This window comes from Antennarius striatus, chromosome 4 (assembly GCF_040054535.1).
Source record: "Antennarius striatus isolate MH-2024 chromosome 4, ASM4005453v1, whole genome shotgun sequence".
Classification (NCBI taxonomy): domain Eukaryota; kingdom Metazoa; phylum Chordata; class Actinopteri; order Lophiiformes; family Antennariidae; genus Antennarius; species Antennarius striatus.
Genome location: NC_090779.1, coordinates 20,053,016 through 20,070,531, shown reverse-complemented (window position 1 = coordinate 20,070,531; position 17,516 = coordinate 20,053,016). Strand labels below are relative to the sequence as shown.

At 42.3% G+C, this 17,516-nt stretch overlaps 1 protein-coding gene across 2 annotated transcripts; it reads left to right on the top strand.

Annotated features, from left to right (window-relative positions):
* The first annotated feature begins 73 nt into the window (after positions 1-73).
* On the top strand, positions 74-16,686 carry camk1db (calcium/calmodulin-dependent protein kinase 1Db). Of its 2 annotated transcripts, XM_068312769.1 has the most exons (11): positions 74-579; positions 9,258-9,389; positions 12,323-12,397; positions 12,844-12,982; positions 13,313-13,439; positions 13,632-13,707; positions 14,019-14,131; positions 14,726-14,804; positions 15,722-15,809; positions 15,919-16,081; positions 16,533-16,686. In XM_068312769.1, exons 1-11 carry the CDS (start codon positions 485-487, stop codon positions 16,682-16,684), a joined length of 1,239 nt encoding a protein of 412 aa, XP_068168870.1. In that variant the 5' UTR covers positions 74-484; the 3' UTR covers positions 16,685-16,686. The 2 variants fall into 2 exon arrangements, with proteins under 2 accessions (XP_068168870.1, XP_068168871.1); XM_068312770.1 differs by lacking the exons at positions 74-579; positions 9,258-9,389 and adding an exon at positions 9,515-9,681.
* The last annotated feature ends 830 nt before the right edge of the window (positions 16,687-17,516 follow it).

Genomic DNA, 17,516 nt, shown 5'->3' with positions numbered 1-17,516 from the left:
ACCCCCAACCCCCCCCCCCCCCCCCACCACCACCACCACCCCCTATTGCTATAACAACCACGGGGCGGTCGGTGGGACTCCACTGCTGAGGACCATCCGACCTGCGCGCACCGCATCGCCTCTTGGCACCGACTGATTACCCGGTGAGGAAGAAGAGGAGGAGGAGGAGGAGGAGGGGGGAAGACCCTGTGTTTCCCCATCACGGTGATCTGAACAGGATCCGCCACGTCAAACAGATTACTCAAATACCCTCTCGGGGGGTAGGACCTACCCCCTCTCCTCCTCCTCGCACTGGCTGAGGACGCGTTACGCACAGCAGGGGGAAAAACGCCTCTGGTGAAGTAGAGAAGCGCGTTACTTTTCTCCTCCTCCTCCTCCTCCTCCTTCTTTTTTTTTTATTTTCGTCTGGGTGAGACGACCGTGGTGATCATCCAGCAGCGCCTTCCGTTCCTCCCCAATACACCCCCCCCCAACCCGGTGCGAAATGGCGAAAGAAAACGGCGAGTCCAGCGACGGATCGTGGAAAAAGCACGTCGATGATATCAAGAAAATATTCGACTTCAAGGAAGTCCTGGGGACGTGAGTAAAAACGACACGACTCGGCCTTTTTTGTAGGCGAGCGAAACTTTGATCCAGTTGTGTAAATGAATCCGACAAGAACGACACAAAGAGCCGACGGACAGCTGTTGAACACCCGCTGAATTAACTGAGACATTTAAAAAGAAATAAATGAATCCACGACCCGTACGCGTTTAATTCTCAGACAGGAATAACGTGTGAAGTCAGACACACTTGATGCTCCTCGTTTAGGTTCATTCACAACCAGCGCAGCTATTTGTTTTTTATTTATTTAATTTTATTTTTTAATTTTACCCTCTAAATTCTGTTCACGGGTGGAACACCGTTATTTGCCCAGGGATGTAATCCGCTCCCGAATCGTGGAGCCGCCTGTGATGACTTCATGTTCCTGCGCTCTCCCGTCTCCAGAAGAGCGGATGGTGGCTGAGGAACATGATGATGTCTGGGTTCTACCTGTTTGCGCCTCTGAATGCCTGGTTCTGGTAGTTTCAGGAGTCACTTTTGGTCGAAGTTCTCCTCTTGGATCAGGGAGCAGATCGGGGCTTAAGGCTGGACGCACGGCTTTGTGCGCGACCTGCTATTTATTGACCGAGGCAGCAGGGCCTGTTTGCATGCACAAAGGATGAAATCAGCCCCTAAATTATAGAACCACCTGTGATGGCTTCATTTTTCTGCTGCCCAGTGTTTCTTCTTCCACCACAGAGGAAGATGTCTGGGTTTACGGACGGGTTCTGCTGCTGTAGGTCAGGGACCTCCTTGGGTTGAAGTTTTTCTCTCGCCCTTGAACAACAGAGCAGATGAATTCCTGAGTTTATTTTGGTCTGCTGTTTAGTGCTGCTTGACTTCACGTCTTTTTCTTCTCTGAATAAGTTAAGCTGCTGAGAGAAAACCTCAGTGTCTCCCCCTCCCAGCCCCCCCCTGTCCCCAGAATGGAAGACTTAGAGGAAACTGGTAAAAGCTTGTTTGACGTAATTGATTGTTGGTTAGAACTCTCATTTTTCTTGGTGGTCTTTATCTCTTAAAGACGCATCCGTCCCCCTCCCTCCACTTGGAAGAACTGAATGTGGTGATGTTTCAGGGGAGGGGGAGTGTTTCCAGGAGGGAGTTTCCCCATGAAATGTTTGTTTTACTGTAAATTTCCCTGTCAAACTGGGTAAAAGTGACCTCTGGTCTCTGTGGTTGCTCTGAACTCGGGTCTTGGTCATCCATCGATGACGGAACAGACCCCCACAACGCGTGCAGGCTCGTCGACTTTAAACTTGGGACAGTCTTCTTTGCAAAATGGTGCGGCTTGGAGGCAAACCTGTTTGTCTTGAGGAGTAGCATCATCGTTATGCCAATGAGTGATTCACTGTGGTATTCCCACCTGGGGGGCTGTTCTGTTCTGATTTCCCCCAAGGCTTTCATATCTGTGTGAAAAACACTACTGTGGCCATTCGTGTTGGAGGAACGCACCCACAACCAACGCAATTCCTCAGCCAGTTTGTCACTCCGACGTTCTTTTAAACATTTTTGAAAGGGGACTAATTGGGTGAGATCTGGTCCTCACTTCCTCTGTGTGTGAGTGTGTGTGTGTGTGTGTGTGTGTGTGTGTGTGTGTGTGTGTGTGTGTGTGTGTGTCTCAATCAGGGTGTGCCTTGTTACTGCACAGCGTCGTTCACAACAGACCACCTGTGGCAGAAAAGCCCAGCGCCCTGCAGCTTTACTGGAGGATTAGAAATGAACAAGGAAGACAAATAGATTATCCTCCTTTACTCACAGGCAGATTCCTCGTCAGGTTTTTCCTGATCAGCTTCCAAGGTGTTTGACAGCTCCGTTTGGCTCGGCAGAACATAAGGTTCTGAAAATGTAGTCCTCATAAATGTGATCGTATTATGAAAGTAGAAGATTTTATTTCCACTCAGTTTGAGGCAGGCTGTGTTTCCACGTTAGAATTATTTGATGATATTAGGAATTGGGGAAGGGTGCCCGCGGCCACTTCTGTAATTTTTAGGCCACACTTCTGTCTTTGCTGTAGTTGTTGTTAGCTAATGAGATCTTTCTCCCGGAAGTCAGAACTTCGACCTCGCTGCCACTTGCCTTACGGCTAATTCCAGACCCTTAAGCTGCTGAAACTCCGCTGAAGTAAATTAAGTCACCTCCACACTAGCACCTTTAGACATCTTGTTCATACCGGTGCTGTTAATGTGCAGCAAAGCTCTTCTGATCCCCATATTAAAAAATCTGCATGCCTCTTTTCACCTCTGCCAAAGACATTTGTAGGAGAAAACATGGTTACCCATATTTGTCTGTCTGTTTGCGAGATATTTTCTGGAGTTGTCAAAACTTTGTAATCAAATAATGATTGTGTACGGTTGGATCTTTGGTGCTGATGTTGTTTTGAAGCAAACTCGTGATCATTTTTTTGATGTCTTTCAAAACAGACATTTTTTAAAGAAGGAGTTTACCAGTATGAAATGTGTGGGGTTGACACAAGGCAAAAGGTTTCTGCCTTTTTTCACATTTGGCCAACAGAATTAAAGATAATAACTGGCACAACTTAAAATAAAGTGACTCATGTATCAGCTTGTGATGTTCCACCACTTGATAAATTTGGATCCAGATTCAAATTGTCATCATAAAATGATTGTAGACCATCCTAATTTTATTTCTATCCATAAATTACAGATAAAAATGATTCCTTATGCTAGGAGAAGGTTCCTAGATAGATTGAGGCAGGCCCATAGTAAAGCAATGACATCATCACGATGATGTCAAGGAGGTGACGTCATCACGGTGACGGCACCATATTGTGTGTCGATCTCCTCGCTGGTGACAAAAAATGGAACGTGCATCTTGTGAATGCCTGCAAGTGCATGTTATTTTCTGAATGCTGCCCAGAATTGCCTGCGAGGGCTTTTCAGGTTTTAGCGACAATGGTGTTGGAGGGGGTCCACGCTCTCATGAGTGCTTTCCAGCTTTTCTAAACGGTGGTGGCTGAAAAGTGGTTCAGAACTGATGATTTCCAGTTGCATTCCTTCTAAGTGTTTTGTTGTGTATTTCTACAATACTGTACCACTTTTTGAGATTTAAGTGCTAGCCAGAGTTGTCCTCTGGTCCCCCCCACTGTTGGGGCCGAGCAGAGCCCAATTACAGCTGACTCATTCGGGTCGGTTATTACCCCCACAGTCACATATTTCTAACTCTTTTTTTTTTTTTTTTGCAAACGAAGAGTCACATCCTCTGAGTTGGATATTAATGAATAAACCAGCCTCTGCAACAGATATGACCCTGGTTCTGACAAAGCCCTACTCATCCGTGAAGCATTAAAGCGACTGCCTCCGTGTATTGATCATATTCTTAACGGAGATTGTGCAGAGACTAGTTGGCTCAGTGATGCAGTGAAAATGGCAGCTAGGCAACTGGGATGATGGAAGTCTCTAGTTGCCTCGACTGAAGAAGACGCTACCAACCACCACCACTGTCCTCCAGCTACATTCACTGCAGGAGGAGATGCTGTGTCCCCCGACAGTAACAGTACAGAGTAAAACAATACTCCATATAATACGTGGTCTGTTTTATGTTATGCGTTTTCTGAGATTCCATTTGTATTCATGTGATTGCCCACTAGCCATTGTGTGCTATCCGCTACACCCGGAGAGTTGAAGTGTACCAAACTGCCTCCAATCGGAGTGCAGGAGGTGGTAATCATCCTTATTAAAATAATTCAGCTCCAGTCTGATGGCCTGATCCGTGGCTTCAGTCAGGATTCTGACAAATATTTCCCTCAAGCGATGGATATTTTTCTTCCTTTCAGGTTTTTATGAGTAGCATTATCTCCAAATGGGAGATATGATCAGCCTACAACCTGATCATCTCTCCCATTTGGATTAACACTGTGTTGAACTCAGAGTCTTGTGTCTTATGTTCTGCTGGGCATTGGTTTCTAGTTTCAGTCAGGACTGGAAGCTGCTGGGTTTTAGTCAAGTGGTATTATTGGAGTTGATATAACTCTGTATCAGTGGATCATCACTGTTTACTGCATGAAGTGAGTGAAAACCAGTGTTTGCTTTTCTGGCATCAAGAACCAGGAATGAAAACCACCACCAGATTGGTTCTGTTTCAGTTACAAAGCAGAGGATTGTAACCCATGTAAAATGTAGAGGTATTTCTACTTAGACTTGAATTGTAATGTCTTTTCAAATGTTGGCACAAATAATTAAAAAAAAAAAAAAAAAGCAACTCTGTTTCAACAATAGAAATAAAACTGGAAAATGGTTTGGTTTTGCTTGAAAGATATTTTAAATGGTTGATCATTAACATGTTGAAGAGGCCCCAAGCAAACAGGACCACCAGCCCCAAAAGTCACCTCTTGGCCTCAGTGCTGCCTAAAAAACCCAAATACTTTTGGTAAACAATATAATACTAATATACTAATTCTAATACTGCATATAAAATCAGCAGTGACTGCCAAATTGTCAGTTCAGTGACAGTAAATGATGCGTTTGAATACATATTGAAATCACATTTAAAAGCCGTCAATACAATGAGCACTGGCTAATCACAACACATTAACCCGAGCCAACTGGAATAGAGCATGTGTGGGAATAACTGATGACTTGGCAGTTTGGAAAGGTCATTTTCAGGAGGAAACTGTTCTTTTTAACTATTATTCATAGTTTTACTTAAATACAAGTTACCCTGAAACGAGTTAAGAATAAATATATTTTTAAATAATTTAATTGTGGCGGCGCGGGAGGTGCAGCGGGTAGCGTTTGCCCCACCTCACGCCCTAAACTAGCTGGGATAGTCTCCAGCACCCCGTGACCCGCTACGGTGGATAAAGTGGTTCGGAAGATGAATGAATGAATAATTAAAATGTAAGTATGAAGAAAGTATGAAGAAACAGATACTATACTATATAATTTTAACATGTTTCATCTTTGAGCACTGTTTACCCACACATCACTGCACTAATAGCCCCAAATATCCGGTGTCTGACTTCCTCTATATTTCAATTTGTACTTATTCACAAGGAAGCCTGCCTGACCCCTATGAATTCAGGGATATGACGATATAATGCGGTACATCGTATTATCTGTCATGGTTTTAATGAAACCGTCATTGAAGAGTAATTTTTTTTAAAATACATTTGGTGGTACCGGCTCTAGTTGCACCTCCATTATCAACTCCCGTCTCACATGTTACATAACAGACAGCTGTAATGCATCTTACACAAGATGATTCAAAGTGTGATTACTCAGCTGCGCCACAATACATGCTCTGCCTGTGAACGTCAATAAGCCAGCCTCAGTTGTCGAGACTCCCACCCCCTCAAAAACAAAACAAAAATAATTAAAAACACACACACACACACACAAAACCCCAACCCTCAACATTCTGGAACAACAATTTCTTGAATTTCATGACCAGTCGATACTGGAAAGGTTTTTCTGGATGGTTAAATTCAAGACTTTTGAATCTGCAGCATTCAGCCAGCATTCGTGTTTAGCATTAGTCTGCCAATTTGGCCGGGCTGTCTTACACATGGTGTGTGTGGTGTTCTGAGAGTGAAGACTGTCACACATACACACATCCTATTCTGTCATCCAAGAGCTGCAAAGGGGGATTTCTGTTGCTCCAGGAAGAACTTCATATTCAACAAGTGTTATCAACGGGACGTAGGCAGCGTGTTGTTGTATTGTTTATATCCTGGGTCGTAGATAAGAAGAGCTTCTAGGAAGGGTACAATGTTTAGTTTAGTATGTTTTTTTAATTTGATTACTTGCAAGATGAAGTCCTTTACAGATTTTGGTCCAAACGAGAGTTGATCGATGTGGCCATGAATTCTGGATCTCTTTTTAAATGCTGTGAAACAGCCTTTCCTCTCATTTTGTTGACATTTCTTGACCCATCCGTTCACCAGTTTCATGGTCATTTAGAAAGTAGTTTATATGTAATTTTCAAAAACGGACCAGAGAATCCCCCCCCAAAAAAACCATTCTTCACAGACTTTTTTTGTATCTATAGAAATGAAATATACAGAAATGGTGAAAACAAAAGCCTAAAAGGTTAAAGGCAGTGAAACCAGGCTCTAACTCCGCCCTTTTTGGCCAAAATCCACTTGAAAATTTAATAAGCTCCTTGTTGTCATGACAATCCGTTGAGTAGATTTAGTGCAATGTTGCTGACAGACAAATGCTAGTGGAAAAATAACCTCCATGGTGAAGGTAATAATAAATGGAGCAGAGATGCCCAGGCATGGACATCTCATAATGTTCCACCACAATGCACAAATACATCCAGATCATAATGCACATCTTGGACATTAATGTGTAAATTTCAGTATGCATAGCAATAGAGACGTGACAGTGAGATAATGCAGATTTAGAGTCCTTCAAGTTAATTTCTTTTGTCTGTGAAAAGTCAAGAGTTATATTCAGGTGAAAAAGAGATCCGGATCTGTTGTTGTGGGAAACTCCCAAATAAACATGATAATGGTGATGACGATGATGACCTCACAATTCCAAGTATTACAAGAGGGTTTCAAGCGTCAAGGAATTAAGTATATTTACTTTAGTGATATGCCTCTGAAAGAACACTGCCGCAGCTGTGATGTGTTACCATTTCTGTTGTGTGTCTGTATATATAGAGTATATATACAGTATAGTATATGTATATTCATATATATTCATACACACACACACTGTCTATATATACAGTGTATGTCTGTGTGTGTGTGTGTGTGTGTATATATATATATATATATATAAATATATATACTGTATAACTGAATCCACATACAGTATATATCCTGTGTATGTGATATGTATGTGAGTTTGTATGTGAGTTTGTGTATGCATGTACAGTGTGTGTATATATATATATATATGTATGTACAGTATATATATATATATATATATATATATATATATATATATATATATATATACACTGTACATGCATACACAAACTCACATACATATATACACACACATATGCATGTATATATGCAGCGTATGGAGTGGAGCCTCACATCCACATGCAAACACTGCAGCTTTCTGTTCCTGTGAAGAATGAATGACTTGAATGAATTCTGTGAAAGCTTGCATGCATTTTGTCGTTCATCGTGCAACAACAGAGGGAGGAGAGTCACGAGCTTGGATTCTGAGAGGCTGTCATTAACAGGAAGTGATGCTGCTCGTCAGTGTGGTGAGACAGAAATGGTGTTGTTTCTTCTAACTGTCAGTTTACCGGTTTCCTGTGGGTTTCTTGTTGGTGTGTCTCCTGCTGCAGAAAGCATGCTATGGATTCGTGCTACAGAGCAGCTTGACAGCATGGTGTTGGAAAAACGAGGCACTTCTGCCAATGTTCACACAGCTGTGGAAAGCGGTCATATGCGCTGAATGGAAATGTTGCCGTTGTCATCACGACAGCAGCTGCGGCGTTCAGATAGTGTTATAACAGGCCAGGAAGTAATGCTCCAGCCCCATCGCTTACTGCTCACAAGCCCCTGAATTTACATGCTGTCCCAAGTCATGTGTCAGAACCAGGTCAAAGTCAGAAGGACGAATGACCCCCCCATTTTCATTCTGTTTGTTTGCAGTGAGTGTGTTCCACCTCATCACACCTGAGGCTTTGTGGCTAGGTAATGTGCTGGTGTAATGTGCTGTGGCTCTGCCTTAACACCCCCCCAGTTGAAACGGTGGAGTGAGGGATTAGCATGGATTTGATGGCCTCTTTGGGACTTAGTGCAGTGAGTGGTGCTGAGTTTAGAGCCTGTTGGGAGGGACTGATTACACTCTGAGAAAATAACACACCTTTTGATTTTTGTCTTGTGTTGGGCACTTTGTTTTTCATTTTTGTACAACTGATGACGATCAAAAAAAGATGCTTATGAAGCAGCGTTGTTTAATTTCGCCCCTATGGGTGAAAAGATCACCAACATAGGAGCCAAAGATTAATTGCTGTTTTATAAGCTTAAAAAATGACAGACGAAATTACATCAGATGATAATTATTCCTTTTATGAAGCGTCCCACACAAACATCCGTGTGTCCGCCATCAACAGTAATCCTCCTCATTCAGAACGTTTTACAAAACGTCCCAACCAGGCTTTGAGGATTATTTCAGTCCAGTGGATTATTAGTTGTTTGAATGTGACCCAGAGACTTCCAATGCGTCAGTCACCCATCGTCTCATCAATCCCTGGTTGAGGGTGCGTGGGAGGAAGGGGTGCACCTGAAGGTGCATGATGAAAACAAGGAGAGGAGGGGTAGAAGCAATCACGCTACCCGCCCGGTTGAAATTCATTAAGGTGGAATTACCGCGGTATCGCAGCAACTGCAACAGATTGCTTGAGCAAATACTCCCTTAATTCCATATTTGTTTTTTAAAGGCTCTCTCTCTCACGTATGGAGACAGATGGCCTAGGAAGACGCGTTATCTGCCGTCCTAAATGCGTGTTTTTCAGAGGTTTTAAAAGTGTTTGCCGTGCGTTTGGCTGCACATGGGCACCATAGCCTGAGATTTCACCACTTCTCAGTAAATATTCACAATATGCTGTTTGTGTACTCTGGCCAGTTTCCCTCTAAAGTACCCTCTATCTCCTCTCAGACGATGAGGTTTTTTTTTTTCTATGTCAATATTACCGAAGCGCATATAATGCAGGACTAACATGTTCCTCTTGCTCTGTTGCAGCGGCGCATTTTCTGAAGTGGTGATGGCTCAGGAGAAAGCCACGGGAAAGATGGTAGCAATCAAGTGCATCCCAAAAAAAGCGCTAAAGGGGAAGGAGACGAGCATCGAGAACGAAATCGCCGTTCTTAGGAGGTGGGTAACTTTTTAAAGAAGAGTCCCCATTTCCAGCGACTCACTGGTGAACTTCTGCTTCACCAGTGCTTCGTCTGCATTGATTTAGAGTTTCGATCCAACGACATTCGGTTTATTTAACTCAAAGTTAAGGGTTCTGGTATTCCCTTTTCATCAGTAACCAGAATGTGCCACGTGGCTCCACCAACACTCCATCTGGTGGGTGAAGCTCTGTGGATCTGTTCTGCATCCTGTTTCCATTGGTCCATTTGGAAATGGAAACTAAATGGCAGCCGGTCAATCTCATATCTGGGTAATGACGTGAGCTAAAATTTCTTTTTTATGAAAGAAATAAGAATGGAGATTCCTATTGATCAGCATTTTACTAGTTTCATAATTATTTTTAAACACAATACAAACCTTTTTGGCGAGAGGCTCGTATTCAGCTGTTCTCCATGCAGCTGCTAGGCGGCAGAGTGTTGTATCCTCCAGTCCCGCCCACTTTTTAAAGTCCCGCACACTTCTAAAACGACAAACATCACGTCCGTTCAGGTGGGCTGAAATTTTTTTTTTTTAATGCGTGCAGTAACTTGCGTCATTTGTAAAATGAATACAGAAACTAGGTATGAATTTCTTTAAGAATTAATTAAATCTCAAGTTTATGCCTCAAAAATTGCCAGATGAATCAATAATCTAATACTGTGTTTAATTTGGCTGATAGAAAGAAAACTTGTCACACATGATAATGTTTTATCTTCATAAAGAACCGTTTGAGAAGAGAGAATGGTATAGATTTGTTACCTCAACCCAGAGGTGCCGGATGCATCCCCCCTTTATGCACCATTTCCGTTCCCCACCTGTGGCAACTCTGGTGATAAAAACACCTTTGTCTAAGGTTCAAGATAAATAATATATGAAAAGAGGAAAAAAGGAAATCGTCTTTGTGAAATTTATTTTAAAAAACCTGTTTCTGCAGGATCGCATCTCTCCACAAGTGACAAACCAAAGTGATCAGCGTGGTGTTACTCACTGTGTTTTCTCTTGGTGTTCTCATGGATCAAAAGGTTTGACTGTGTGTTCTCCACCATGGACAGGAAATGATATGCAACAGATAGTGGAACAGACACCCTGGAGCCCATACTATGGGGTAGAACACAATGATCATGTCAAGGTTTCATGATAAAGATATTCAGCTGACTCATTCAATGAGTGTGAATGTTAAAGAAAATCGATCACATCCTTTTTGCTCTGGCTGCAGGCAGACAGATATCCATCTCACTATTGTTCATGAGCATATAGGAACCACGCTGTACAGACACAAGGCTGGTTTCACAGCCGTGTAGACGACATTCGTGTACACCTACACACGGTGAAGGCGTTGCATTGATACCAGGTGACATTCCAGCCTCCTCCAAGGCCTGATGAGTAATCAGTCCCCTCAGAGGATCATTCAGTCTTGGAGCAAACATGGCAGCTGTCGGGCGTAGTTACCAGGTTGGAGTCGCTCTCCTTTGACCACCTCTAATTTCTCTTTCTCTCTCTTGATTTTTTACTAATTTTTCTGCTTCTCAATTCACACCCATTCTTTTGCTCAGTTTGTCTTAGAACACCTTCATTTCTCTTCTGGAATTGAAAGGAATTTGTGAAGGTTGTTTGGTCCTTTGAGACTGCCTCCACGCCTCCTCTCCTTCAACCCCCACCTTTTCCTTCGCAGCCACCTACCCTTGTAAACATGCTCTGTCATCTGCTTCTCCTCGTTTTATTCTCTTTTATCCTCGAGCTCCGCCATTGATAGCAGTGGTCGAAGTGCTTTCAGTTGTCAGTCTATCAATCACATTTCCATAAATGGAATACCTCAGAAATTCCTTGAGGGAATGTATTCAAATTTGGTGCAACTGTCATAGGGCTTATGGCAGACTTGCGACTATGAGATAAATATAGAATTTAGAATTTAAAGTTATTATATCTACAAAAATGACTGACACAGATCCGGAATTTTTTTTACATTGTTTTTAAAAAAAAATCCAATGAATGAAGATACACTACAAAATTCTAGGATTTAAGGAGTCATATTATGAGGGTCAAACTGTTATATCATGGAACTGCTATTTTATGGTGCAAATGATGTCTTGAATAAAATGAGCTAGTAGTTAACATTAACCCAAGAATTCATACACAATCTCTCACAAAATTTTATAGAAAGAAATGCGGTGATTTTATATCTAAATGTCAAAGACCAACTTCATTGCGTTCTCCAAAAAAAAATCTTTTTGACCATTAATCATCTCTTGCCTCCTGAGTTATGGATGATTATCCTCACTTCTCATTGTTTGCATCCATCAGTGCTGCTGGGTTCAAAATATGACTTTTCGTGTCAGAATTTTCCAGCTTCTTTGCAGCAACATCGACATTTTTAAGATGTTACTTGACGACAGGCTCAGCGGTCGTGCTGATGTTGGCCTTCAGGTGATTGTCATTGCACCATGTAGTGAAGGGCTCTACAAAAGGTTCATTATTTAAGTCTGAGGATGAAGTGCTGCTTTACTGGTGTGCGGAGAAGCAGTAATTCTCGATATCTAAATGCTGATTGGTTGCCTGGACACAGACACCCATCACAATAAATCCAGTGTCGTTTTCTCCCGTGAAGGTTGCCATCATCACTCGCTGATTAGCAACCTCTAAGAATCCTCCTGTCCTTTTTTCATACAGAAAGGGTTTGTCCCTTGTGTGAAGCATCCACTTGGACGGGTTCTGTTTTGACAACCGTCAACTCGTACATGTACACAAACACAAACTGCATCCGGATGCAGGTGGTAACAGAAGGCAAAGACACTTGGCGCTCATTTGGCGTGACATCAGTTAAATAAAAGAAGAGACGAGGATAATTACACCTCATTACTGCACTATGCTTAAACGCACACAGGTTGAGTGAATCCTCTGTTCTTTGTTTCCAGGATAAAACACGAAAATATTGTGGCTCTGGAAGACATCTATGAGAGCTCAAACCACCTGTATCTCATCATGCAGCTGTAAGTCCATCAAACCACCACATTGTTTGCTGAGGTCAGCTCTTTGTCTCCTGTTTGACCTGACATTTTAATCATTTGTTTTATGTTTGAATATGGGCCAGTGACGTCCTCGAGTATTGATTTCCCCCAGATATGTGTCTTAAAAATAACTAAGATGACAGGGTGGATGAATATTGTCATCGGAGGGTTAAGTGATAAAATCGACAAAGCGCTTGGATCTGTGTTGATGTAAGGCTTCCAGCAGCTGACAGATATTATAAACACTACAAATGTTGAAACAGCTCATCTGGCCCTGGGAAACTTTTGGTTTCCAACACACAAAATCCAAAGTGATTTATTGGGGGTTTTGTATTTCTGTGCCTCCGGGTTTGATTGGGAAATATATTTCATATTATATTTATATTACAATGAGCTTTCTGTGTATGTGTGTGTGTGTGTTTTTTCAGGGTATCTGGAGGGGAACTGTTTGACCGCATAGTAGAAAAAGGCTTCTATACAGAGATGGATGCCAGTCGGCTCATTCAGCAGGTTTTGGATGCAGTCAATTATCTTCATTCCATGGGCATAGTGCACAGAGACCTAAAGGTACAACAGCATTTATTATTCAGTCGTAGAGCACTCACCAAATCCAGGAGTTTTTTAAGCTTCAGCGTGAGGGGGGGAAATCCTTTTTATTTAACCTGCGTGAGTGATGTTACATAAGCACTTGGCGAGGCTCACCCACAGAGATTAAACGTCAGGGATTTTCCTCATCGCTAAAACTGATGAAGCCTTTTGGATGAGCAGTAAAAGTGTCCCCAAACTCTTGGAATGACTAATCTGGGGGGGATTTAGTTTCTTTTTTTTTTTTTTGGTGTTTCACTAGTTGAAACTACACAGATGGTGCAGAAGGTCATATGAAACTCTCGTTCCCAGCCTGAGAACCTGCTGTACTTCAGTCCCCATGATGAGTCGAAGATCATGATCAGTGACTTTGGTTTGTCCAAGATGGAGGGAACCGGCGATGTGATGGCCACCGCCTGTGGAACTCCAGGATACGTGGGTGAGGATGCCGTCTGAAATCTGGCCTAGATGGAAACTTCCATGAGATAATTAGATCCATTAGTTGGCTAAATATGATCTAATCAAATCTGCCAGAAGCCACAAAATAACCTCCGCATTCATATTCTTCTGCAGCTACTGTTTCATGGCGAAGGGCCAAAAGCTATTTACTAACACGATTTCCTTCTTCTAGCTCCAGAGGTTTTAGCTCAGAAACCCTACAGTAAAGCTGTGGACTGCTGGTCTATTGGGGTCATCGCTTATATTCTGTAAGTGTTTACTTTAAATAAGAAATATGATTATTAACTGAGAATAATTAAGATAACATAAGCATAAATGAGTTATTATTGTAGATATGCACTTCTATATTTTTCCCATATAATAAATGCAGAGTTGTCCCTTTTAATATTCAAGCAGGGTCTGTAATCTCTCTGCAGTCTATTACGATTCTATTTGATAAATCAAACTGTCAGTGAATGAGATTAGCCCACAGAAAATCCTTTTAGATTTGAGTTAAAGTTTGGACCATCAGCTGGATGACAGCACTCTCTTGTGTAATAATCCATCTTCATTTTCTCAGGCTTTGCGGTTACCCTCCATTTTATGACGAGAATGATTCGAAGCTGTTTGAGCAGATTCTCAAGGCTGACTATGAGTTTGATGCCCCGTACTGGGATGACATTTCAGACTCCGGTGAGCATATGTTTGTTGGTTTGTTTGTCTGTCAAGAGGGTAAAAGAGATGTGCAGAGAACAAGATCCCTGTAAATTCTACGTTGGATCCGGATTAAGGAATGGATTCAGGATTCACTCTTTTGTACCTTTTGACCTTCCCTTGTTCAGTCACGCATTAAATACTTAACAGATTACAGTGCAATTGGATTGAAATGTGGAAATTCTCTCATTAATTACAGTATTTTCCACACTATAAAGCGCACTGGATCATAAGGCACACCTTCAATGAATGGCCTATTTTTAAAAAAAAATTCATACATAAAGTGCACTGGATTATAAAGTGAATAGGATTATAAAATGCATCTGAGAACTCATCTTCAATGAATGGTCTATTTTAAAACTTTTTTCATATATAAGGCACATTGGATTATAAGAAATTGAGAGTATTAAAGGGTTTTAGGTGCGCCTTATAGAGTGGAAATACTGTAATTCTATTCAAAATATCTGCAATGTCCATGTCACAGAAAAGTACTATTTAATTTTTTTTTTCCAAACATAGAGAAAAAGGGGTGAATCCATGTGTTTGTTTACTGGTTTTAATTTAATATTGCAGCCAAAGACTTCATCAGCTGCCTGATGGAAAAGGACCCAGAGAAGAGATTCACATGTGACCAGTCCCTGCAACATCCTTGGTGAGAAACGAATCGTAACCACGCTGGGCCTCAAACGGACAATTAGAGGGAACCACATTTGTTGATGAGATTAAACAGTAGTATGACGCAGATTGCCGGGTTTATGCGTTTGTCGTGTAGAGCTTGTCCTCCCACTGTCATCTGTCGCCGTGGCTCCAAGCCGCGAACCCACCTCTGCTCATCAGCGCCAGCGCTTAGAGAGAAACCTGCTGAATACATGGCTGCCAATTAGTGGATCCGGAAGGATCCTTGAAAAATGTGGGAGCTTTAATGAACAATAAGGATGTCCTCCCAGGCCTGATCCGGAGCTAACGAGAGGGGGCTGGCGCACTCTGCTGTTTGCATCTTAGGCAACCAATATCAATGGGTCTGTTAGCCTGTAATGGACCTTTGGGGTTCTGGGCAGGTGGTGTTTCTGACACGGATATGATATGTGTAACAGATATATAACAGAGAGGAATGGCGTTCATTTCAAGCACCTACCTCAGATATTATGATGAATGTGAGAGTGTGTAGCCTCTTATTCCATCGGTCCAAGATGCTTCAGAAGATGAAAAAATATATAACTCAAGGATGGGTCCCAACATATAGAAATAAAACGTCATGCTGTATTCGTATATGTGGATTGTAATCGATATTCAGTATTTTCCACACTATAAGGCGCACCTAAAAGCCTTTAATTTACTCAAATTTCTTATAATCCAATGTGCTTTATATATGAAAAAAGTTTTATAATAGACCATTAAAGATGAGTTCTAAGATGTGTTTTATAGTCTAATGCGCTTTATAATCCAGTGCGCCTATGTATGAATTTTTTTAAAAAATAGGCCATTCATTGAAGGTGTGCCTTATAATCCAGTGCGCCTTATAGTGTGGAAAACACTGTAATCTAAAAAGGCCGTGACGCTAATTTTCAGGATTGCTGGGGACACCGCTCTCTGCAAGAACATCCACGAATCAGTCAGCAGACAGATGCGGAAAAACTTCGCCAAAAGCAAATGGAGGGTGAGCGCATTAGAACTAGAAAAAACCAAAACAATAAATCATCCTCATTTTTAAAAGCTTCTAATTCTTATTGATTTTATCTTTGTCGTTTTACTTCCCGTCTCGACAGCAAGCTTTCAATGCGACGGCGGTGATCCGTCACATGAGGCGTCTGCAGCTGGGCACCAGCTTTGGCAGCAGCATTCACAACACCAACTCTGTGTCCAATCAGCAGAGCCGAGCTCCGGCCAAGAGCCAGTCTGTGGACTGTGCGCCGCTGTCCCTGAAGGACTGTAAGTGGCTCTTCAGATGTTCTCTGCAAACAGCTAAACAACTTTTAGCACCTCGCTCCTCTGAGCTCTTTTCCCTCTGTTGCTGCTTTCACCCAAATAAACATTAGCCGTTAAAACTAAACTGACTGAGCGATGACACTCAACTGCTACACTTCTGGTAGCGCCAAAGGCTGTTTAAGATCTTTCAGAAATGAATGTCTACCACAATAACACATTACTGAGGTCAATCTGTTAATCATTTCAGTCATTTATTGAACATCTTCCTTAAAACTTAGCCATGTGAGATTCATCAATTTGCAGAAATCATCAGGCACAGCTATCAGATTTTTCCAATTATCTGAGGAAAAAAGCAACTTGATCCCTGAACAAAGGATTAATTACAGATTCATAAAAAAATAAAGACGTCTCCAAATGTGTTCTTTGTTTGCTAAAACCATATCTTCTCCCACAGGCCCACCGATCGCTCCTCTGCCCTCAGCTGTTAAAGTGCACCATCAGAACTCTGACGCCTCCTCTACCGAACAGGAGGAACCGTCTGTGGTGGCGGAGCCATCGCGGCCACGGCCCTCCACAGTTACCGTCATCCACACTGGGACTAAATGACGCCAGGTTCCGCGGGAGGTGAGCTGGGAGACCACGGAGCTTTGAGGTGGGATGGAATCATCCCAGGCCTCTTAATTCCACGTCGTCACCCAGTTTGTTCATCCCGCAGCCTCCCATTTGTGTCTGCTAAAACCACGGGAGGAATTTGAGGAGTATTGGCTCAGCTCCATTTACCATGGCTCAGCACAGCACCACGCCGCTTCCCTTCCCGCTGTCATACAGAATTGAAGGTGCAGAGGGGAAAACGCTCACCAGTCGTCGTCGTTGTGGGGGCCTGGATTACGGTCGCCCGGCAGACAAACAAACAGACGGTCTGGGATGTGCCACACTAAAAAGGGAACTCATCGAAGCTGCTATTATTTTTGACTGAGAGCATCTTGGGACGAGGATGCTCTAGTGTATGCCTTGTGTAAATATCCTGCCTAGATCTGTAGAGTGGGGTCATCTTATGCAAGTGAAATATAAGCTTCAGGCCGTGGTTTATAATTGTGACATCATCTGCACTCTGAACTCCTTGTTGTTTTTAAAGCTCGTGTTAATTTGCTGTGGTATTTGCTCCAATGGCTCGCAGGGTAATTACTCCTAACAGTGTGACGGTGCGTGTTATCTCTTACTTCAAACCGTGTGGACATGAAATCCGAGCAGGACCTTTCAAAGGCGGGTGTGTTGCACTAATGTATTGGATTATTTATTTTCTTACAAATACACGATGACTTTTTTGTAAGAATATCTTGGGGAAATGTGTAAAATGTGTTCTGATGATATGTTAAAGATACAGTATCTACTAGTTGTTACTTTGTAATCGCTGTTTTATCGAATTCGTTACTCTTGA

Coding starts and splice junctions, on each gene's coding strand:
- camk1db (XM_068312769.1), top strand. CDS start 485: ATGGCGAAAGAAAACGGCGAGTCCAGCGACGGATCGTGGAAAAAGCAC. Junction 13,708..14,018: donor GGGGTCATCGCTTATATTCT/GTAAGTGTTTAC, acceptor TCATTTTCTCAG/GCTTTGCGGTTACCCTCCAT. Junction 15,810..15,918: donor TCGCCAAAAGCAAATGGAGG/GTGAGCGCATTA, acceptor CCGTCTCGACAG/CAAGCTTTCAATGCGACGGC.